We start from the raw sequence: 25,230 nt of genomic DNA, 5'->3' as shown, positions 1-25,230 counted from the left end.
AGCCTGAGGAAAAGAAGGTTCAGTGACAGACCCAAAGTGGGATCCAGCTCAAGGGGACGTCCCAACTATTACTGAGGCTATGGAGCACTCACAAAAAGGGACCTAGCATGACTGCCCTCTAAAAGTCCCAACAAGCAGCTGAAAGAGTCAGATGCAGATATTTGCACTCAGCCAATGGATAGAAGCAGCTGATCCCTGTTGTTGAATTAGGGAAGGCTGAAAGAAGCTGAGGAGAAGGGTGATCCTCTAGAAGGACCAGCAGTAACAATTAATCTGGACCCCCAAATCTCTCAAACACTGGACCACCAAACAGGCAGCATACACCAGCTGATATGAGACCCCAAATACACATACAGTAGAGGATAGCTAGGTCTATGTTCATTCAGAGATGATACACTGTAGCCTCCCCCAGCCTGAAGTGGCCTGGTAAAGACCATGTCGGCCACTGAGGTGGAGCCACCTGCAGCTTTTCCACTTGGCTGGCTTCTTTTGAAGTGACAACTGCCCTGCTCTTCTGCTACCTGTGGAGAGGCTGAACCTGTCTTCCTGAGACATTCCTGAATAAGAAACCAGCCTGGCACCAAGAGTGGACTGGCGGGGAGGGGAGCTTCCCCCTTATAAGCACAGTCTCTTAATAAACTCGCGGCCCTTGATCAGGCGTTTGTCTTGGCTCCTTTATCTTTCTTGCCATCTAAGTCTCTTTCAGCCCCAGCCTGCTTCCCAGGTGTATCCAGTTCATGTAGGCCAAGGGCCGGCTTACAACAATGCACCTAACTCTCAAGAGACTGGAGGCCCCAGAGAATTTAGTGGTCAGGTGGGGTGGGAGGGTGAGGACATCCTCATGGAGATATGTGAGTGGGGAAGAGGAATGGGATGTGGAGCAGTAGGAGGGTAAATGGGGGGGGGGGGATAAAATAAGGAGTGTTAATTAATTAATTAATAGAAAAAGAGAAACCATAAAATAAAAGGACATACGGGAACAAAGTGTGGAGCAGAGACTGGAGGGAAGGCCATCCAGAGACTGCTTCACCTGGGGATCCATCCCATCTGTAGACACCAAACCCAGACACTGTTGGTGATGCCAAGAAGTACTTACTGACAAGAGCCTGATGCAGCTGTCTCCTGAGAGGCTCTACCAGAGCCTGACAAATACAGATGCAGATGCTCTCATCCAACCACGGGATTGAGGACAAGGACCCCAATAAAGGAGTTAGGAAAGGACTGAAGGAGCTGAAAGGATTGCAACCCCATAAGAAGAACAACAATATCAACCAACCAGTACCCCCAGAGCTCCATGGACTAAACCACCAACCAAAGAGTACACATGGAGGGACCCATGGCTCCAGTTGCATATGTAGCAGAGGATGGCCTTATCTGGTATTGAAAGACTCCGAAAGGAACCCCTCGCTCAGGCCTCAGGACAATAGCAGACACCGAAGAACTCACGACAGACCGAGCTTGTTGCAAACCACATGAGGATTTATTCGGAGAAAGCCAGAGCTCTGGGGACAGCTCATATCCCCTCAGGGATAGAGGAGTCAACCTCGAGGGGAAAGAGGTCCCACTTTTTATAGGTCCTCAGGGGGGGAAGGAGAAGGGGGAGAGTAGGGGATTTCCAGATCTAAACAATGTCTATTCTCAAGAAATGGGTATGGGAGGGGTACAAGGAAAGAGTCTAATGAAGGTGCAGCAATGGGCACACACCTGGTCAGAACATTGGCAGACACACAGGTTCAAGGAGTGGCCAGAGCATTGTGCACCTCTATTTTTCTAAATCAGTGAAGCTAGTTCTGCTAACACTGATGTCTATCTTGCCAATTTCAGGGCTTCTGTGTCCTTTTACATTCTGCCAGGATCTTTCAGTATCAATGGGAGGAGAGGCCCTTGGTCCTGTGAAGGCTTGATGCCCCAGTGTAGGAGAATGCCAGGGCAGTGAGTTGGGAGTGGTGTGTGGGTGGGGGAGCACCCTCATAGAAGCAGGGAGAGGGAGGGTGGGATAAGGGGTTTCTGGAGGGGGAACCAAGAAAGGGAATAACATTTGAAATGTAAACAGATAAAATAAAATAAAAACAATACGATAAAACAAACATAAACAAATTGAAATAGGACAGAACAAACAAACAGAAGGAAATTAACACAAGAAAAAGGACGAGAAAATGATATAGATGCAGAGATTCCCCTGGGTCACACTCTAAGGAATCTGTATAATCATACACCATAACGAATGATACATATATATATTGTTTTGATGTGTTCTTGGATTTGGTTTGTGAGAATTTTATTGAATATTTTTGCATCAATATTCATAAGGGAAATTGATGACGTTCTCTTTCTTTGTTGGATCTTTTTGTGGTTTAGGTATCAGTGTAACTGTGACTTCATAGATAGATAGACTACGGTAGAGCTCCTTCTGTGTCTATTTTGTGGAATAGTTTGAGAAGTATTGGTATTAAGGCTTTTTTGAAGGTATGATAGAATTCTGTAATAAAACCATCCTACCCTGGGCTTTTATTTTTTGGTAGGGAGATGTCTAATAACTGTTTCTATAGGGTCATGGGATGTATTGATGGTTTATCTGATCCTGATTTAACTTTGGTACCTGGTATCTATCTAGAAAATCATCCATTTCATCTAGATTTTCCAGTGGGACAAAAATGGAGCAGAGACCAAAGGAAAAGCCATCAAGGGACTGTCCCACCTGGTATCCATCCTGTCTCTAGACACTAAACCAGACACTTTTGCTGTTACCAACCGGTGCTTGCTGACAGGAACCTGGCTGTTCCTTGGTAGGTTCTGCCAGCAACTGACTAATGCAGATATGCATGCGTGCAGCCAAACATCAGACTAAGCACCAGGATCTGGGAGGGACAGGGAAGAGGGAGCTGGCAGAAGCCCCGAAGGAGTGGAAGGGGATTACAACCCTATAGAAAGAACAATGTTGGCTGGCCAGACCACCCAGTGCTCACAGGGACTTGGTTAGAGCTGGGAAGGACTCCAGAAAGGCATACAAAAGCAGTTTCCCTCTCGCAGCAAGCCTCACTGGCTTGGGCCTTATTCATCGACAACTGAAATCTAGGACAACCAGCCACGGACATATGGGCACAACTGCTGCTTGTATAGCACAGTCATCCCGGAGAACCTCACTGCAAAGGTACTTGAGTTGGCAGGAAATGCATCAAAAAAAAATTAAAAGAAAAAGTGCATTACCCATCGTCACTTGCAGCTTGCTATACATGGAGATGAAGACTTGGATTCTCTGATCAAGGCTACAATTGCTGCTGGTAGTGTCATCCCACACATCCACAAATCGCTGATTGGGAAGAAAGGACAACAGAAGACTGTATCAGGAGGCCTGGATTCCTTACTATTTCAGGACTCTAAATATTTAAATTTTTTTCTTTCTTTTTTTTATTGGATTTTTTAATTTACATTTCAAATGTTATCTCCTTTCCCGGTTTCCCTCCTTCCCTGAAACACCCTATCACATCTTCCCTCCCCTTGCTTCTATCAGGTTGTTCCTCCACCCACCCACACACTCCCACCTACTCCACCTCCCCTAAATATTTGCTAATTTCTATTGAGCAAGTTGGAGGCCTAATTAGCCTTCCAATCAACCAAGTTTCTGCATTAGAGTCTTAAACATATTTAAGTGTTATTGTGGCTTCAAAAAGTTATTGATTCTGAAGTAGTGGGTTTTAATTGAGTTGACTGGTTTTAAAAAACTGTTTGGAACTTTTTTTCAGATTTTTATTTTAATTTTTCCAAATTTTTATTAGATATTTTCTTCATTTACATTTCAAATGCTATCCCAAAAGTCCCCTATACCCTCCCTGCCACCCTGCTCCCCTACCTACTCACAGCCAATTCTTGGCCCTGGCATTCCCCTGTATTGGAGCATATAAAGTTTGCAAGACCAAGGGGCCTCTCTTCCCAATGATGGCTGACTAGGCCATCTGCTACAACATATGCAGCTAGAGACACGAGCTGTAGGGTACTGGTTAGTTCATATTGTTGTCCACCTATAGGGTTCCAGACCCCTTCAGCTCCTTGGGTACTTTTTCTAGCTCCTCCATTGGGGGCCCTGTGTTCCATCCAATAGATGACTGTGAGCATCCACTTCTGTATTTGCCAGGCACTGGCATAGCCTCACAAGAAAAAGCTACATCAGGGTTCTTTCAGCAAAATCTTGATGGCATATGTAATAGTGTCTGGGTTTGGTGGCTGATTATGGGATGGATCCCTGGGTGGGGCAGTCTCTGGGTGGTTTATCCTTTCATCTTAGCTCCAAACTTTGTCTCTGTAACTCCTTCCATGGGTATTTTGTTCCCTATTCTAAGGAGGAATGAAGTATCCACGATTTGGTCTTCCTTCTTCTTGATTTTCTTGTGTTTTGCAAATTGTATCTTGGATATTCTAGGTTTCTGGGCTAATATTCACTTATCAGTGAATGCATATCATGTGAGTTCTTTTGTGATTGGGTTACCTCGCTCAGGATGACAACCTCCAGGTGCATCCATTTGCCTAAGAATTTCATAAATCCATTGTTTTTAATTGCTGAGTAGTGCTCCATTGTGTAAATATACTACATTTTCTGTATCCATTCCTCTGTTGAGGGACATCTGGGTTCTTTCCAGCTTCTGGCTATTATAAATAAGACTGCTATAAACATAGTGGCACATGTGCCCTTATTACTAGTTGGAACATCTTCTGGGTATATGCCCAAGAGAGGTAATGCTGGATATTCTGGTAAGACTATGTCCAATATTCTGAGGAACCACCAGACTGATTTTCAGAGTGGTTGTACTAGCTTGCACTCCCACCACCAATTGGGAGTGTCCCTTTTTCTCCACATCCTCACCAGCATCTACTGTCACATGAAATTTTGATCTTAGCCATTTGACTGGTGTGAGGTAGAATCTCAGTGTTGTTTTGATTTGCATTTCCCTGATGATTAAGGATGTTGAACATTTTCTTCACATGCTTCTCAGCCATTCGATATTCCTCAGTTGAGAATTCTTTGTTTAGCTCTGTACCCCATTTTTTCATAGGGTTATTTGATTTTCTGGAGTCCAGCTCCTTGAGTTCTTTATATATATTCAAAATTAGTCCCCTATCTGTTTAGGATTGGTAAAGAACTTTTACCAATCTCTTGGTGGCCTTTTGTCTTGTTGACAGTGTCTTTTGACAAAAGATTTGCAATTTTATGAGGTCCCATTTGTCAATTCTCAATTTTACAGCACAACCCATTGCTGTTCTATTCAGGAACTTTTCCCTTGTGCCCATATCTTCGAGGCTTTCCCCTTTATAAATTTCAGTGTCTCTGGTTTTATGTGGAGTTCCTTGATCCACATAGAATGGATCAATTCGCATTCTTCTACATGATAACAAACAGTTGTGCCAGCACCATTTGTTGAAAATGCTGTCTTTTTTCCACTGGATGATTTTAGCTCCCTTGTCAAAGATCAAGTGATCATAGATGTGTGGGTTCATTTCTGAACCCATTCTTCAATTCTATTCCATTGATCTACTAGTCTGTCACTGTACCATTACTATGCAGTTTTTATCACAATTGCTCTGTAGTACAGCTTTAGGTCAAGCATGGTGATTTCACTGGAGGTTTTTTATACCCTTGAGCAGAGCTTTTGCTATCCTAGGTTTTTTTGTTATTCCAGATGAATTTGCAGATTGCCCTTTCTAATTTGTTGAAGAATTGAGTTGGAATTTTGATGGGGATTGCATTGAATCTGTAGATTGCTTTTGACAAGATAGCCATTTTTACTATATTGATTCTGCCAATCCATGAGCATGGGAGATCTTTCCATCTTCTGAGATCTTTAATTTCTTTCATCAGAGACTTGAATTTCTTATCATACAGATCTTTCACTTTCTTAGTTAGAGTCACACCAAGGTATTTTATATTATTTTTGACTATTGAGAAGGGTGTTGTTTCCCTAATTTCTCTCTCAGCCTGTTTATCCTTTGTGTAGAGAAAGGCCATTGATTTGTTTGAGTTAATTTTATGTCCAGCTACTTCACTGAAGCTGTTAGAAGTTCTCTGCTGGAATTTTTAGGGTAACTTATATATACTATCATATCATCTGCAAAAAGTGATATTTTGACTTCTTCCTTTCCAATTTGTATCCCGTTGACCTCCTTTTGTTGTCTAATTACTCTGGCTAGGACTTCGAGTACTACATTGAATAGCTATGGAGAAAGTAGGCAGCCTTGTCTAGTCCCTGAATTTAGTGGGATTGCTTCAAGCTTCTCACCATTTACTTTGATGTTGGCTACCGGTTTGCAGTATATTGCTTTTACTATGTTTATGTATGGCTCTTGAATTCCTGATCTTTCCAAGGCTTTTATCATGAATGGGTGTTTGATTTTTGTCAAATGCTTTCTCAGCATATAATGAGAAGATCATGTGGTTTTTTTCTTTGAGTTTATGTAGTGGATTACGTTGATGGATTTCCGTATATTAAACCATCCCTACATCCCTGGAATGAAGCCTACTTGATTATGATAGATGAATGTTTTGCTGTGTTCTTGGATTCATTTTGTGAGAATTTTATTGAGTATTTTTGCATCGATATTCATAAGGGAAATTGGTCTGAAGTTCTCTTTGTTGGGTCTTTAAGTGGTTTAGGTAACAGAGTAAGTGTGGCTTCATAGAATTAATTGGGTAGAGTACCTTCTGATTCTATTTTGTGGAATAGTTTGAGGAGAACTACAATTAGGTCTTCATTGAAGGTCTGATAGAACGATACACTAAACCCATCTGGTCCTGGGGTTTTTTTTTGTTGGGAGACTATTAATGACTGCTTCCATTTTTACCTTTGATGAGTATGAAGTGCCCCTCCTTGTCTTTTTTGATAACTTTGGGTTGGAAGTCGATTTTATTCGATATTAGAATGGCTACTCCAGCTTTTTTGTTTCAATTCTTCAGGGGATATGAGACTGTTTAGGTCATTAATCTGATACTGATTTAACTTTGGTACCTGGTATCTATTTAGAAATTTGTCCATTTCATCCAGGTTTTTCTTTTTTGTTGAGGATAGCCTTTTGTAGTAGGATCTTATGGTGTTTTGGATTTCCTCAGGTTCTGTTGTTATGTTTCCCTTTTCATTTCTGATTCTGATAATTAGGGTACTGTCCCTATGCCCTCCAGTTAGTCTGGGTTTATCTGTCTTGTTGATTTTCTCAAAGAAGCAGCTCCTGGTTTTGTTGATTCTTTGTATAGTTCTTTTTGTTTCCACTTGGTTGATTTCAGCCCTGAGTTTGATTATTTCCTGCTGTCTACTCCTCTTGGGTGAGTTTGCTTCCTTTTGTTCTAAAGCTTTTAGGTGTGCTGTCAAGCTGCTAGTGTATTCTCTCTCTAATTTCTTTTTGGAGGTGCTCAGTGTTATGAGTTTTCCTCTTAAGAATGCTTTTACTGTGTCCCATAAGTTTGGATATGTTGTGCCTTCATTTTCATTAAACTCTAAAAAGTCTTTAATTTCTTATTTTATTACTTCCTTGACCAAGCTGTCATTGAGTAGAGTGTTCTTCAGCTTCCATGTGATTGTTCTCTTCTATTAATTATTTTCCTATTGAAGATCAGCCTTAGTCCATGATGATCTGATAGGATGCATTGGATAATTTCAATATTTTTGTATCTGTTGAGGCCTGTTTTGTGACCACTTATATGGTCGATTTTGAAGAAGGTGGCATGAGGTGCTGAGAAGAAGGTATATCCTTTTGTTTTAGGATATGTTCTGTTAAATCCATTTCTTTCATAACTTTTGTTAGTTTCAATGTGTCTCTCTTAGTTTCTATTTCCAGGATCTATCTATTAATGAAAGTGGGGTGTTGAAGTCTCCCACTATTATTGTGTGAGGGGCGATATGTGCTTTGAGCTTTATTATAGTTTTTTTAATGAATGTAGATGCCCTTGCATTTGGAGCATAGATATTCAGAATATAGAGTTCCTCTTGGAAGATTTTACCTTTTCCCTGAGGTAGGTTTCCTGTAAGCAGCAAAAAGTTGCAGCCTGTTTATGTAGCCAGTCTGTTAGTCTATGTCTTTTTATTTGGGAATTGAGTTCACTGATATTAAGAGATATTAAGGAAAACTATTGTTGCTTCATGTTATTTTTGTTGTTAGATTTGGGATTCTGTTCTTGCAGCTGTCTTTTTTTAGATTTGTTGAAGAATTACTTTCTTGCTTTTTCTAGGGCGTAGTTTTCATTTTGTGGTGGTGTTTTCCCATTATTATCCTCTGTAGGGCTGGATTTGTGGAAAGATAATGTGTGAATTTGGTTTTGACATGGAATACTTTGGTTTCTCCATCTATGGTAATTGAGACTTCTGCTGGGTATTGTAGCCTGGGCTGGCATTTGCATTCTCTTAGTGTCTGTATAACATCTGTCCAGGATCTTCTCGTTTTCAGTCTCTGGTGAGAAGTCTGGTGTAATTCTAATAGATCTGCTTTTATATGTTACTTGACCTTTTTTCCCTTACTGCTTTTAATATTCCACCTTTATTTAGTGCATTTGTTGTTCTGAATATTATGTGTCGGGAGGAATTTCTTTTCTGGTGCTACCAGCATCATGAGATATGATTTTAGAGCCGAATCTTGCTTTTCGGGTGTGTTGGGATATTCAGGACTCGTTGTGGTGAGTGTACTGGGTTCTGATGATATCCAGTGGTCCTGGTTTCTGTTAGTAAGATTCTTTCATTTGCCTTTTGCCATCTGGTAATCTCTGGTGTTAGATGTTCTATCTGTCTCTGGCTGGAGCTTGTTCCTCCTGTGATTCTTTAGCCTCTTTAGACCATCTCTCTCCTGTGTCTCACTGGTCAGAACACTCTCTGCAGGCAATCTCTCCTCTTGCAGGAAATGTGCACAGAAGTCTGGACCTAGGATCCACCTCCTGATTCCTGGGATCAGAGACCTCCCTGGACGTCGACTCTCCTCTGGCAGGGAAGGTGTTCAGGGCTCTGGATCTCAACTCTGTCTCCTAGCTGAGGCTGAAGGCCCTAAGGTACCCTGTCCAAGAAGCTCTGTTGCTTCTGCAGCCTATGTGCTCTCCTGAGTTGACTAGTCTCAGTGATCACAAGATTTTGGGTGTGCTAGGGCCTACCTTTGTCCTTTGACCCTGTTGCTGCTAGCACAAGACCCTCTGGATTTTTTGGAACTGATGTTGCATTCCACTTACCAGTGATTTCAAGGACCTGGCTGTGCTAGGGTGCCTGCAACATGGAGAGTCCTCTGGGAACCTGCTACACACACTCCAGTGTAGTCTGCTTGACAGGGTCTGGAAGCCCTCATGAGGCAAAGAGTTTCAGAGAAACTTAACCTCCTGGAACCTTGGCATTCTCATAACCCGTATACTCATACGTTATCCCCGCGTTAGTCTGGTGTATGGATCCATGTGCTCTCTTTTAGTATTATTTTATTATAAGTGCCTTTAAAGATTGAATTCTGACAGTGTTCCAACATCCAAGAAAATACTTGAAGCCAACAAACTTGGAATTCAGTAGGAATTCAGTGAGAAGGTTATCTATTCAATAACATTCAAATTTACTTCTAGTAGAGACAGTGAAACTAATTAGGCATTACAAAGAATGGAGCTAGAATAGAGTGATTACTTAGGACAGTAGCCAGTCTTACCCAAACAAGGGAATACACAATGGCCTAGTTAATAGGTGGGTTTACCATGTAAGAGTTATGGAATCCCAGTTAGACAGGAATCTTCACTACAGCCAGATATAGCAGGCTACATTGCATATTAGAAGCAAGTTGGTGAATTCTTCTGACAAGTGGAGATTCTCCACAGATACTTAAAAGGACAGCCAAGTTACACTCATACAGGAATTTATCAGGGCCTAGGAAATAGGGGGTTTGTGGTATTACATTATTCATGAGAAGGTCTGCTAGAGCAGAACCCCCTGGTGCTAGCTTTCACAAGGCTCAAAGGAGTAGCACAAATTGTGACTAGGGTGTGAAATCCTTAGCTATCATTAGCTGACCCTAGGCAGGGAGGTTTTATCTTTACTGTAAATATTACCAGGTTCCTGTAAGTCCTTTTGAAGTCATTCCTTTGTTTTGTGTTAGGTAACTTCAATGTACTTTGCCTGCTGTGACATCCTACCCCCTTTATTTTCTGTATTATATAAGACTGGTGTTCACTTTGTGACAATACATTCAGATTCTACATAACCTCTCCTGTTGATCTGTCTGTCATTCATTCACCAACTCCTTGTCCACCTGCAACTAGAGACCCGTTCTACGTAGACAAGGGACCAAGAGGGTCTGTGGCAGTCAATATCACTCTGAAGATGGCACAGCAGTGGTGCCAACAAGAATGAACCCCAACCACTGGCCAGGCAGCCGTCCTTTGTCCCTGTTCCTGCTATCACAAGACTCTCTGGGGTTTTGGAACTAATGTTGCATTCCACTCACCAGTGATCTCAAGGACCTGGTTGTGCTAGGGTGCCTGCAGCGTGGAGAGTATTCTGGGGACCTTAGGGCCCTCTGCCGAGATCACACCGAAGATCAAGATATTTTCTTTATTTACATTTCAAATGTCATCCCTTTTCTTATTTCCCCCCCAAAAATCCCCTATCCACTACCCCCTACCCCTGCTCCCCAACCCACCCACCCCCATTCCTGGTCCTGGCATTCCCCTATACTGGGGCATAGAGCCTTCACAGGACCAAGGGCCTCTCCTCCCATTGATGATGGACTAGGCCATCCTCTGCTACATACATAGCTAGAGCCATGAGTTCCACCATGTGTTTTCTTTGATTGGTGGTACAGTTCCAAGGAACTCTGGGGGTACTGGTTAGTTCATATTGATGTTCCTTCTATGGGGCTTCATTCCCCTTCAGCTCCCTAGGTATTTGTCTGGCTCTGATGTCTTTCAACAGAGAAATGGATACAGAAAATTTACATTTACTCAATTGAGTACTATTCAGTTATTAAAACAATGGCTTCATGAAATTTGCAAGCATCTGGTTATCTCTAGTTCTAACTGTTCTTCCTGTCACTGACTGGAGTCTGTGATTCTGGTTGTGTCAGAACTTCTCGTAGTCTAGCTCTCTCTGTGATCCTGTGGTCCTGAGATCCTGGGTTTGTCAGAGCTCCTAGGAGTCAAGCTGCATCTGGGATCCTGAAATCCTGGTGTGAAAGCTTCTGAGATCCTGTTGTATCAGAGGTCCTGGTAGCCAAGCTTTCTCTGCCTGTTGCAGGAGTGGGTGGGGACCCAGAGTTCTGGGTCTGCTCCTGGCACAGATACAAGCTGGACGAAACCTGTGTCTCTAACTGGGCATGGGTTCCTGTGTTCCTAGATCCTGGGAGTTTCCTCTGTGATCCTGTGATCCTAGGAGTTTCAGAGCACCTGGTAGTCAGGCTCCCTCTGCGTGTTGTAGGAGTGGGTGCAGAGCCAGCACCCTAGGTCTGCTCCAGGCTCAGGTTCAGACCAGAAGAAGCCCTTGCCTCTGGCTGGGCAGGGGTTCCTGCATCCCTGGATTCTGGGGGTCCCAGTTACTCCAGGTGTTAGGGCAGATGTTGTGGCCTCACCTGTGATCCTGGGCATGTCAGAGCACCTGGGAGTCCCATTTCCTCTAGGTGCTGTAGGAGTCAGTGCAGAGTCACCGCCCAGGTCTGCTCTGGGTACAACTTCAAACCAAAAGGAACCCGTGTCACTCCCAATATCTTTCTTTAAACATTTAAAGCATACATGTCATAATTCTTTGTGGTTGAAGACATGTATCAACTCTTCTTGTTTGTTTGTTTGTTTGTTTGTTTGTTTGTTTTACACTCCAAAATTTATCACACAGACACCTAACACTGGTCCACCTTCCTACTGTTCCACATCACATACCTTCTCCCCATGCCTCATCTCCACGAGGATGTCCACACCACCCATCCTCCACGAAACCAGACCTCTAAACACTCTGGAGTCTCCAGTCTCTTGAAGGTTAGGTGCATCTTCTGACTGAACACAGAACCCAGTGGTCCTCTGCTATAGTTGTGTTGAGGGCTTCTATCAGATGGTGTAGGCTGCCCCGTTGGTGGTCCAGTGTTTGAGAGATCTCTGAAGTCCAGTTTAATTGAGATTGCTGGCCCTACTACAGGATCACCCTCCCCCTCAGCTTCTTCCAACCTTTCCCTAATTCAACCACAGGGGTCAACAACTTCTGTTTGGTGCCAATGGGTTGGTGCCAATATCTGCATCTGACTCTTTCAACTGCTTGTTGGGTCTTCTGGAGTGTGGCCATGATATGTCCTTTTTATGAGTACTCCATAGCCTCAGTAATAGTGTCAGGCCTTGGGACCTCCCCTTGAGCTGGCTCCCACTTTAGGCCTATCACTGGACCTTCTTTTCCTCAAGCTCCTCTCCATTTCCATCCGTTCAGTTCTTTCAGACAGGAACAATTATGGGTCAGTTTTGACTGTGGAATGGCAACCCCCTAAAACACCTGCTGCCCTGTCTTCCTGCTGGAGGTCAGGTCTATAAGTTTCTTCTCTCTACTGTCAGGAATTTTATCTAAGTTCCCTGCCTTTGAGTCGTGGGAGTCTTTCATCTCCCAGGTGTCTGGTACATTCTGAAGGGTTCCCCCAAACTCTGACCTCCCAAGGTTGCCTGTTTCCATTCTTTCTGCTGGCCTTCAGGGCTTCAGTCCATTTCTCTCACCCAATACCAGATCAGGATCCCCTCTCCCACCCCCATCCCCATTCACTTTCAATAACAAGTTTCTCCCTCCCTCCCCACTTGTGATTGCTTTCATTTCCCTCCCAAGTGGGACTGAGCCATCCTTAATTGGGCCCTTTAGCTTGTTGACCTTTTTGAGTTCTGTGGACTATATCTTGGGTATTCTGTACTTTTTTGGCTAATATCCACTTATTAGTGAGTACATACCATGCATGTCCTTTTAGGTCTGAGTTACCTCACTCGGGATGATATGTTCTAGTTCCATCCATTTGCCTGCAAAACTCAAGATGTCCTCATTCTTAAGAGATGAGTAGTATTCTATTGTGTAAATGAACCACACACATCCTCTGTATTCATTCTTCTTTCGTGGGACATTTAAGTTGTTTCCAGCTTCTGGCTATCACAAATAAGGCCACTATGAACATAGTGGAACACGTGCCCCAGTAGTGTGGTAAGGCATGTTATGGGTATATTCCCAAGAGTGCTATTGCTGGGTCCTCAGGTAGATCTATTTCCAATTTTCTGAGGAACTTCCAGATTGATTTCCAGAGTGGTTGGACCAGGTTGCAATCCCACCAGCAATGGAGAAGTGTCCCTCTTTCTCCACATCTTCACCAACATGTGTTGTCACCTGAGGTTTTGATCTTAGCCATTCTGATTGGAGTAAGGTGGAATTTCAGTGTAATTTTGGTTTGCATTTCTCTGATCACTAAGGAGTTTGAACATTTGTTTAGGTTTTTCGCAGCCATTTGAGATTCTTCAGTTGTATATTCTTGGTTTAGTTCTATACCCCATTTTTTGATTGGGTCGTTTGGTTTTTGTGGTGGTTAGCTTCTTGAGTTCTTCATATATTTTGGATATTAATCCTCTATCAAATGTAGAGTTACGAAGACTTTTTTTTCCCAATCTGTAGGTTGCCAATTTGTCTTATTGACTATGTTCTTTGCCTTACAGAAGCTTTCTAGTTTCATGAGGTCCCATTTCTTGATCTTAGACAATGAGCCATTGGAGTTCTGTTTAGGAAGTTTCCTTCTGTGCCAATGAGTTCAGGGCTCTTTCCCACTTTCTCTTCTATTAGATTCAGTGTATCTGGTTTTATGTTTTTTCCATTGTAAGTATTTGGCTTCTTTGTCAAAGATCAAGTGCCCATAAGTGTGGGGTTTGATTTCTGGGTCTTCAATTCAATTTCACTGATCAATGTATCTGTCTCTTTACCAATAAGATGTAGTTTTTATCACTATTGCGCTGTAGTAAAGCTTAAGGTCAGGGATGGTGATTCCCCCAGCCATTCTTTTATTGTTAAGAATTGGTTTTGGCTGGGCAGTGGTGGCACATGCCTTTAATCCCAGCATTTAGGAGGCAGAGGCAGGCAGATTTCTGAGTTCAAGACCATCCTGGTCTACAAAGTGAGTTCCAGGACAGCCAGGGCTACACAGAGAAACCCTGTCGTGGGGGGGGAATTTTTTTTTTTTAATATTGTGGTTTTTTGTTGTTTTGTTTTGTTTTGTTGTTGTTTGCCTTTATAGATGAATTTGAGAATTGCTCTTTCCATGTCTTTGAAGAATTGTGTTGGGATTTTGATGGGGGTTGCATTGAATCTGTGGATTCCCTTTGATAGGATGGGGATTTTTACTATGTTAATTCTGCCAATCTATGAACATTGGGAAATCACTCCATTTTCTGAGCTCTTCAATTTCTTTCTTGAAAGACTTGAAATCATTGTCATACAGGCCTTTCATTTATTTGGTTAGAGTTAACCCAAGATATTTTATATTATTTGTGGCTATTGTGAAGGGAGTTGTTTCCCTAATTTCCTTCTCCGCCTGTTTATCATTTGTGTAAAGGAAGGCTACTGATTTATTTGACTTAATTTTATACCTAGTCACTTTGCTGAAGTTGTTTACCAGTTAGAGAAGTTCTCTGGTAGAATCTTTGGGGTCACTTATGTATACTATCATATCATCTGCTAATAGTGAGACCTGTATTTCTTCTTTGCCAATTTGTATCCCCCTTGATTCTTTCTGTTGTCCTATTGTTCTTGCTAGCACTTAGAGTGCTATAGTGAATTGTTATGGAGTAAGTGGGCATATTTGTTTTGTCCCTGATTTTAGTGGGATTGCTTCAAGTATGTCTCCATTTAATTTGATATTGGCTGTTGGTTTGACATAAATTGCTTTTATTATGTTTAAATATGGGCCTTGAATTCCTGATCTCTCCAATAGTTTTAACATGAAGGGGTATTGTATTTTGTCAAATACTTTTTCTGCATCTACCAAGATGATCATGTTATATTTTTCTTTGAGTTTCTTTATATAGTGGATTACATTAATGAATTTTCATACATTGAACCAACCTTGCATCCCTGGAATGAAGCCTACTTGATCATGGAGAATCATCATTTTGATGTGTTCTTGGATTCAGTTTGCAAGAATTTTATTGAGTATTTTTGCATCCTTATTCATAAGCTAGATTGGTCTGAAGCTCTCTTTTTTGGTTGGGTCCTTGTGTGGTTTAGGTATCAGAATAATTGTGGTTTCATAAAATGAGATAGGTAGTGTTCCTTCTGTTTCTACTTTATGAAATCGTTTGAGGAAAATTAGTATCAGGTCTTCTTTGAAGGTCTAGTAGAATTCTGCAGTAAATCCATCTAGCCCTAGGCTTTTTTTTGTTTGGAGGTTTTTAGTGACTTCTATTTCCTTGTATAATATGGGCCTGTTTAGATTATCTGCTTTTGATTTAACTTTGGTATGTGGTATTTGTGTAGAAAACCATCCATTTTATCTCGATTTTCCAGTTTTGTTGAGTATAGACTTTTATAGTAGGATTCAATGATTGTTTTGAATTTCCTCTGTTTCTGTTGTTATGTCTTCCTTTTCAATTCTGATTTTGATAATTTTGATACTGCCTCTGGGCCCTTTAGTTAGTTTAGCTAGGGTTTTTTCTATCTTGTTGACTCTCTCAAAGAACCAGTTTTTGGTTTTGTTTATTCTTTGTATTATTCTTTGTTTCTATTTGGTTGGTTTCTTAAGTTATACTTTTTTTTTCTTTTTTCTTTTTTTGGGTTTTTCGAGACAAGGTTTCTCTGTGTAGTCCTGGCTGTCCTGGAACTCACTTTGTAGACCAGGCTGGCCTTGAACTCAGAAATCTGCCTGCCTCGGCCTCCCAAGTGCTAGGATTAAAGGCGTGCACCACCATGCCCTGTTTAAGTTATACATTTAACTATCACTCACTCCTTATTTATTGTTTTGTACTATTATTATTATTATTTGTATTTATATAATTATTTGTATTAATGTAGTGTTATTTTAAATGTAATATTGAAGCAAATACATTGGAACTATACATTTATGTCATTTTTTCTTTAAATCTGATAGGAGAGGTTGTGGTCAAATGGCTCATAGGATAAGAAGGTGTGTTGTGCAGTTCTGGAAGATTGAGTTCAACTCATTGAGATGGAAGGAAAGAATGTATTTCACAAAGTGGTTCCCTACCTTCCATGTATATACTACAACTCACATGTATACATATAAAACCAGTAAAATATTTTAAATTTTAATAACATAATATGTTTTAATAATTTGACTCCTGATACATACTTGATAATATCACTAACAGTCACATGTAAGACTGAAATATTCAACCAAGTGAATAAAATTTCCTGCCAATTTTACACATCCTTGCCAGGCATTAGGGAACATGCTTCAGAACATGGCTTTTGTTCTGCTCATATCTCACACTGTGCAGCACATGGCTTCTTATACTATAAAACAATTTTATTCACTTTGATGATATAAATGAAGTAATATTAGGATAGCAGAAAAATTATCCTTTGTCCTCATTGGTCAGGTGAATAACTTTGAGAAATAGATTATGTTGCCTATTCTGAGGTAATTAATAAGAATATCTCTCTAATTTTACATAAATGTAGCAGATGGTATCATTTTTAACAGAGAAATTCTGAAGATATGTCCAAGATAATTACATTTAGCATTCTCATTCTGTTCAAAACAAAAATCAAGTGAATTAACCCATGGGACAATTTCAGGAAGTAATATATGTCAGGCTTAGGGGGTGTGTTTCCAGGAGACTGTCTTTGCATGATGTGGATGTCTTCACGAACACACATCAGATGGAAGAAAATATGATCTTGGAAAAAAACATGAGTTTGGTAAGTCATATCATTTCTCCAACATTCTTCTCTAAAATCATTCTTGAATTATGTCTCTGTCTCTCTCTTATTAATTCCCATCCTATGTGAACTTAAGCAATGGTTCTTTTTCTTCTGTCATTTTTAGCAAATAATTAATGATTTTTTTTCTACTTTTCTTAACCCAAGTAGAAACTTCTATGGACTGATTATCAGTACAAACATGATCAAGAAGCACACGCTCTGTGTCTGCATCAGATCACCATTTCTTAACTGATGATCAGTATAAGCAGTAATAAGCTAACATTGCACAATAATGTTCTGTCTCTTAATCAGTTTCAGTATTGATGAATCAAAGCACACAGTAGATAGAATAATTTTCAGCTCAGAAATAGGAGTAAATGTAAAGGCAAATCAAGTGAGAAGAGGCATAATACTTGTTCATTACAGAATACATAATAAAGCAATCTGCCAATAAACAAGATACATAAGCAACTACAATACAACTGTTTTGTCATGAGACTCTATCACTAAGGATCAACTAAAGGGAATAACTCTAACTATATCCACAAGTGATACAAAAGTATAAATATTGACACTATTACAGAGTTTAGGACTTTGATACAAAACACTTTACAAGTAAAAATCCTTAATCAGAGAAAAAATAATTACTTGGTTTATATATTTATAAAAGTACCTTTTGGTGAGTTTTCATTCATTGATTTTTTTAATTTTATTCATCTAAAAGACAAAGTTAGTATTTTCTATGAGAGTTGTCACCAAGATAAAAAAAAATGCATATAAAGTATTAGAAAAGTCTATTGAGTCTAGACCCTTTAAAATACTTATAACACTCCTGAGCAAAGAAACAAGAAACATGAAATGATTGTTAGGCTTCCAGAAAACAGTCCCCATGGCTAATAAGCACTTTCCATCTACGTACCCCATTGTTACTGAATAGGTGTATGTCAAGTCAGAGGAACTGTAAGTATAAAGTATTTTAAAGAAAGATGATTATATGTACACACACTTTTCTTAAAAGTGTTCAGCTTAACAATAAAATCCTTGCCTAACACAGTACAAACAATATTGTTGTAAAATATGCATGAAAGTATTCAGAAAAAGATGATTCCTATGTATCATTTGACTCTAAATACTATAAAAGCTTGCTGATTTGTTTTCATGTGTTTTCTTTTACACATTCATAACACAGTATTAAATTGTCTTAATTTTATAGTTAAAGAAATGGAAACAATGGAAACTTTTAGAACAAAGATCATATATATCATATATATATTTATATATATATGTATATATATATATATATATATATATATATATATATATATATATATCAATGGCTTATGAAAAATCAATAAGACCTGACTTATTTAAAATTATTATTAGTCGGGTAATTATGCTAAACATGGGTTAACTTTATTTAGTAATATTACAATTCCTATAAATTATTCGAGATGATATATAATTGGATTTTTAAAAGCAAAGTGAATTTTTAGTATTATAAAAAATGGAAGTTTAGAGCCAGAATTCAGTATGTCAAAATTGTCATAGAATACAGCCCAATTTGGTCTAATTTCAGTCTAGTTTCCTTACAGAGTCTGGTAATCTCTAGAAGGAACATATCTTTATTTGTAATACATGAGTCTTATTACTATCATCCTTCTATAGCAAATGGATGTGCTACATAGTGTCTCTAGAACTTCCTTTATTTCATCGTAACTCTTCCCTTTAGATCCTCATTAAAAATGGGAAGGTATATATCACTCTGGTGATAATGTGAGATTTTTCATGGTTCACCTGCTCCATTCCCTCAATCTTGAGATTTTGAAGAATAAAAGATTAAAAACTTTGAAAAATTGAAAATCACCAAGAGAATTACTAAATGTGGAAGAAAATGGGCAATGATTTCCCATCATTCAGAGTGAGTGTTTTGCATTACAGATCAGTAAAAGGACTCCACCCATACTTTGACATGAATAATTGCTGTTCACTGAAGTTTCAGTTTTACATTTTTTCAACGTTGACAATCAAAGGAGCCCTTTGCTTACATATTTATGTAATTTGTTTTCTTCTTTCAAACAATATAGATTATCAGTAGGTATGTGACAAAATGAGAAAGCACATTGTCAATAGATGACACATTGTCCATGTCAGGAAACTATAGTGTTTCAAAATCTAAGAGTTATCAAGATTAATTGATAAAATTCACGATTGTTTTTTTCTACTGCTAACACTGAGCCAGATATAACTTTCAGACTTCAGGTTTAAATATGAATTAACTGGTCTGTTTGTTACTACTTTTCCATGAATTAGAAATGGTAGGCCAATAATCAGTTTAGCTAGAAGAAAAAACCCTATGATAAACTTTGTTTATGAAAAAAATGTGATTCTAGTTTTTATATCTCAGTTTCAAACCATGTATATCTTACATGGCATTCTGTACAACTTCCCTCCACCAAAGTTTTCCCAAATCTTAATCAAATATTTTAATTTAATGATGTCACAGAAATTACCCTACTAATGATCAAATGAATCCTCATCCATGCTGGAAAAATGATATCTCATTAAAACTTTTGTACTGAAATTCAAGGGAATTCCTAGCAGGTATAAACTTCACTTCTATGATAAAGTATTATGATTTTTGGTGACACATTCAGTCCAGTTTTTACTAGACTAATGAGTAGTAATGACATTCCACATGAAACCACACATTTTTTTTAGCTTTCAAGTTGTCTTGTTTTCTCACTTCATCCCTGTAAGAAGAACTTCATGATAGAGCATGTATATGACTGTCATATTTAATGCTTCTCTTCTTGGGGAGTTGCACTTGGCACATTAGCTTTCACCGTGGGAAGTGATGTTTCTGAAAGGTGACAGTGACTCCACTTTCCATTTATGTTTTCCTATCTCAGGTGTAGATGTTAACTTTCAACGTGAATGTAAGATTTGTCTAGTGAAATCATTGTCCATCTAATTGATGGACAATTCTTTGTCTGTGGTCAATATCCATCTAATTAATTTTTCTTTGTCTGCAGGTTATTTCTAAAGACACACTAAATAAAATGGATGGAAGTAATCACTCCCTGGTATCAGAATTTGTGCTTTTGGGACTTGCCCGCTCACAGAATCTTCAGGTCTTACTCTTCATAATATTTTTGATGGTTTATCTGCTCATTCTATCTGGAAATACTATTGTCATGTTCTTAATCATCACTGACAAGAATCTCCATTCTCCCATGTACTTCTTTTTGGCCAACCTGTCCTTTGTTGATATGTGGCTTTCCTCAGCCACCACTCCTAAGATGATCACAGATTTTCTCAAAGAACCAAAGATCATTTCCTTTGCAGGCTGCATGTCCCAGGTCTTCTTTGACCATTGTGTTGGTGCAGTAGAGATGTTGCTGTTGGTGGTAATGGCTTATGACCGCTATGTAGCCATCTGCAAACCACTTCACTATTTCACTATTATGAGCCTGAAAAGATGTGCTGGGTTGGTGTTAACTTCCTGGGCAATTGCCTTTGTGCATGCCATGAGTCAGCTTTTGGCAGTTGTGCAACTGCCTCTCTGTGGTCATATGGAAATTGACAGTTTCTTCTGTGACATACCACTTATAATCAAGCTAGCTTGCATGGATTCCCATATATTGGATATTTACATGAATGTTGACTGTGGGTTTGTGGTTGTAACCTGCTTTATTCTGTTGCTCATATCTTACACATATATCCTTCTCGCTGTTCGCCAGAGCTCTAAAGCTGGGGCATCTAAGGCTCTGTCAACGTGCACTGCTCACATCACTGTAGTGATGATCTTTTTTGTACCCTGCATCTTCATCTATGTGTGGCCCCTCAGTATCACCTGGTTAGACAAATTTCTTGCTGTGTTTTATACTGTTTTTGCACCTCTCCTAAATCCAGCCATTTATACACTAAGAAATAAAGAGATGAAAAATGCTGTAAAGAAGTTAAAAAACCATTTTTTTAAGGGAAATGCTTAAGGCCAAGAAAACTCATTGTAAGTATTTCAAATTGACAATTCACTGAAATTAGTACAGGCTTTATAATTTGGGAATTAAGTTTGTATGTACAATTGGTTACAATCTTTGCATATGTAAAATGCTTAATAAAAATCTGAAGACTGAACATTTTAGTCATATAGAACATTCTACATTATTTCTGACTTTTGTTAAATTGACTTACACCTGAGAAAATTATTGAATTATTAGAACTTTGATAATATAAAAGAACATAAATTTATTTTTCAGGCTCATAGGTAACATTTTTTTTTGTACAATTCAGTTAAATATTGCTCTAAAAACTTCAAAAATATATTCTCTTTTAAAAAGGCAACATAATTATTTTTAACCTTATTCCAGATTCCCCAAAACCTAAGACAGTAATATCAAATTTTTGAAGTATAAAACAAATTATAAACTATACACTAATAGCAGTGAACCTTATATACTATAGATTTTATTATCTTAATGACATTGACATATTTTTATAAAGAAACCTAATTCTGATTTTCTCAATTATCTGAATTTTAAGAATTATTTTTTAATTACTGTTTATTCTTTCAATAAAATCATGAACTATAATCTTTCAGAGACAGTGGCAATGAACTTCTTTGCTAATTTTTCATAATAAAATTCTTGTTATAGTTATATCAAGAATCCTACAAAACTGAAAGGAGATCAGTTGTTTTATACAATGCTAACATTTATTTGTGAATAAAAATGTAAATATGTTCTCTGATATTTAAAATATTTTCACATTATTATATACTTAAGTAGTGTACATGGTAATAATATATAATACATCTCTTATTTCTCAAGACACAAATATGAAATCAAAAATAATATATATATCTTTTATTTTTAATATAGGGAAATATGATAATATGCTAGAATAAACAAAATATATTTATGATGGCTAGCTGTCTAAGATGATGTGTTTTTATGACAAATTCATTTATTATTTTCTTCAAGTTGTATTTTTTATTTTTCTCTAACTTGATGACAAGCAATAACTATTATTTCTATACATTGTTAATTTTATTATTCTCTCATATATTACATGGTGACCTCAGTTTCCCCTTCCTCCCATCCCTGTTGTTTCTCCCTGCATCTCTTCTCTTCCCCAAATCCATTACCTCTTCACCTACCCTCAGAAAAGAGAAGGTCTCCCAGGGATTTCAATCAAGTGCATTTATTATTATCCCACATAGTTTAATACTTGAAGACTTAGAAACATCTATTAATTTTTTTGGTAACAAACATTTGAATTTTTCTATAATTGAAGGGTACAGAAAATATTTTTCCAACAGTATTCATTTGTTAAGTGTTACTGAACAATGCTAAATAAAATGCCAGAAAGATCAAATTGTTTTAATGATTTACTGTCATGATTCACATTCTATTTTTCCAATGGTATGATTTGTGAACAATTCTGCTATGCATACTGCATGGAGATATAAGAACATTTTGTCACATAGATAACACTAAATAACACTCATGTATATTGGATTGCCTCTATTTTAGTTATAGTATCTACTGATACTGATAAACATAAGAACTTAAACATTTATGCATACTGTAATTTTTAGATACATCTATTCTCATCTGGCATTTCAACAACATTCTCAGAAAATTATCTGTGTTCCCTAATGTAAAGCAGACTGTAATTCCAAATGGAAAATAGTTGGTTAACCCATGATAGCCAAACCATTCTTGTACTAGTATGCTGATCTTGCTTGACAAGTCAGTATTGAATCATTTAAAGTTTAGTGCTTGATTAGACCCATATTTTCTATTCTTTCTCAATAGCCTGAATAACTTCTGGCACTATGAAAACTAGCCAGAAGGAATGAAATTTCCAATGATCCTAGGAAACAGACTATTTTTTCTTTTATTTATTCTTCTGTCCAACAATAAATCCTGACTGCAGTATCCCCTTCCTTCCCTTCCTCCCGTCTTCCCAGTTCAATATCTACCTCCCCTCTTGCTCAGAGATACTACTCCTCCATTTCCCTTCAGAAAAGAGCAGGAAAAGCCACCCAGTGATATCAACCAAAACATGGCATAACAAGATGCAATAAAACTAAGCACAAATCCTCATATCAGGTCTGGACAAGGCAACCCAGTAGGAGGAAAAGCTTCACACCAGGCAAAATAGTCAAAGACATCCCCACTCCCACTGTTAGGAGTCTCACAAAAAACCCAAGCTAAACAGCCACAGCATGTGTTTAGACACAGCACAGATCCATTCAGACTCCATGATTGCTGCTTCAGTCTCTGTGATCCTCTGAGTCCTGCTTAGTTGATTCTGTGGGCTATGTTCTTGTGGTGTTCTTGATATCTCTGACACCTATATTCCTTCCTCCCACTCTTCTGTGGGTTTTCCTAGCTATAGATCTCTGCAATTGTTCCCATAAGTTGCTGGAAGAAGTCTCTGTGATGAGGATTAGGCTAGCCACCATTCTATAAGTATAATAAAATATCATTAGGAATAATTTTATTGACTATTTTTTGTCAATCATTTGGTTTTATCATAGGTCTCTGAACCATTCAGCTTTCCAGGCAGTGTCTGCATGCTCTCCCTCTAGTGCCTTGGACATTAAGTTAGACCAGTCACTAGTTACCATTCCCACAAGCTCTGAACTACCTTTACCCCAGAGTATCTTGTAGATGGAACATGTTGTGGGTTGAAGGATTTGTGGTTGTGTTGGTCTTTCAATCCCATCACTGAGAGCCTAGCCTGGTTACAGAAGATGACTGGCTTAGGCTCTATATCTTCCTTTACTAGGTCTCCTCACTAGGGTCACCTTCATAACTTTCACTTCATTAGTTTGCCATATCACCTTCTAAAGGTCCACCTGTTCCAATTTTTCCCCATACTCTCTCCCTCAATAGCTCCCTCTTTCCCTTAGTCCTTTCTATTTCCGTGCCAAACCACTCCCAGTCCATCCACAGTTGCTATTCTATTTCTTCATCCCAGGGAGATCCATTCATCATTCCTAGAGCCACCCTTATTACTTAGCCTCTCTGGGTCTGTGGATTGTAGTGTGATTATGCATTATTTAATAGCTATTATCAGTTTATAAGTGAGTATGCATCACATTTGTCTGGGATACCTTACTGAGTCTAGGTTGCCTTACTCATGATAATATTTTTTCTACTTCCATCCATTTGCCAGCAAATTTCCATTTCTAATGATGTCAGTTTTTTTCTAATGGCTGAGTAATACTCCATTATGTAAATATGGCACATGTTCTTCATTCATTCTTTGGTTGAGGAATTTCTAGGTTGCTTCTAATTCCTGGCTATTATGAATAAAACTGCTACTAACACAGTTGAGCAATTGTCCTTGTGACAGGATTGAGTGTCTTTTGGGTGTATTTCCAAGAGTTATATAGCTATGTCTTGAGGTTGACCAATTCCTAATTTTCTGAGGAACCCCCATGTTGATTTCCATAGTTGGCTAGCCTACTATAGTATAGTTGGCTAGTATACTATTTGTATACTATGTTGGTATACAAATTTGTACTCTCACCAGCAATGAAGAAGTGTTTGTCTTGTTTCATGTCCTCAACAGCAAGAACTGTTACTAGTATTTTAAGATATGATTATAAATGATGCCTGTGTACATAACATAATGATAACCTAATAGAAAATGTCAAGGTTCTAGAAAAGAAATAACAGGAAAACAAAAAATTAATTGAATAAATAGCCCCTTAATCATAAAAGTTTTCAAATAAAAACATATACCTCTTCTCTTCTGTAGGCTTCCAGATCTCTACTCAAGAGTACTTGAATACAATCATTTTCCCTCATCAACCCTATCATCTGACTTTTAAGAATCTAGCAGCATAGTTTGCTAAAATATGACAGCCATATAAGGATAGTTTTAAGACTAATACTCTTGAAGAAATAATCTGTACTAAATGGGGCAGCTTTATCATATACCCTTCCTCCAATGGTCATTATGGAAGAGGGGACAGAGGGATTTTTAATAAACAGGTCCTGGATATCTAAAAAAAAAATGGTATTTGACAGACATGGCAAGACTATAGCACATATGAGCTCAGAGTAGCTTAACTCCATTCATAACGACCTTTACAAGATCCTATCAGGCAAAATCCCAGCATGGTTTGGGGAGGAGCTCATGAAACATAATAATAGCTCATGAGCGATTGACAGCTGATGGCTTTCAGAACAGAGACAATCAGTTTTCCTCTGGGATACAGAACCTGAGAGGCTGCCCATGATCCAGTAGACCTGTGCACATAACAGAAACATCAAGTGGACTCACTGTTTTTTTTTTTTTTTAATGAGAAAGCATAAAGTTGGGAAGGAAAAGTGATGGAGTAATAGCA

The 25,230-nt window shown here is 38.6% G+C and overlaps 1 protein-coding gene and 1 pseudogene across 1 annotated transcript; both read left to right on the top strand.

Annotated features, from left to right (window-relative positions):
• Positions 1-841: 841 nt before the first annotated feature.
• On the top strand, positions 842-17,115 carry LOC110306857 (histone H2A.Z pseudogene; annotated as a pseudogene).
• Positions 17,116-19,918: 2,803 nt separating this feature from the next.
• Positions 19,919-20,854, top strand: LOC110290027 (olfactory receptor 4K14-like). The gene has a single exon (XM_021156498.1). The coding sequence runs from the start codon at positions 19,922-19,924 to the stop codon at positions 20,852-20,854; it is 933 nt and encodes a 310-aa protein (XP_021012157.1). The 5' UTR covers positions 19,919-19,921.
• Positions 20,855-25,230: the final 4,376 nt, after the last annotated feature.

This window comes from Mus caroli, unplaced genomic scaffold (genome assembly GCF_978045245.1).
Source record: "Mus caroli unplaced genomic scaffold, Mus_caroli_1 scaffold_2, whole genome shotgun sequence".
In the NCBI taxonomy this organism is placed as follows: Eukaryota; Metazoa; Chordata; class Mammalia; order Rodentia; family Muridae; genus Mus; species Mus caroli.
This window is presented reverse-complemented; position numbering and strand designations above follow the sequence as displayed.

Excerpts from the sequence above, each read along its gene's own strand:
- LOC110290027 (XM_021156498.1), top strand. The coding sequence starts at position 19,922 with ATGGATGGAAGTAATCACTCCCTGGTATCAGAATTTGTGCTTTTGGGA.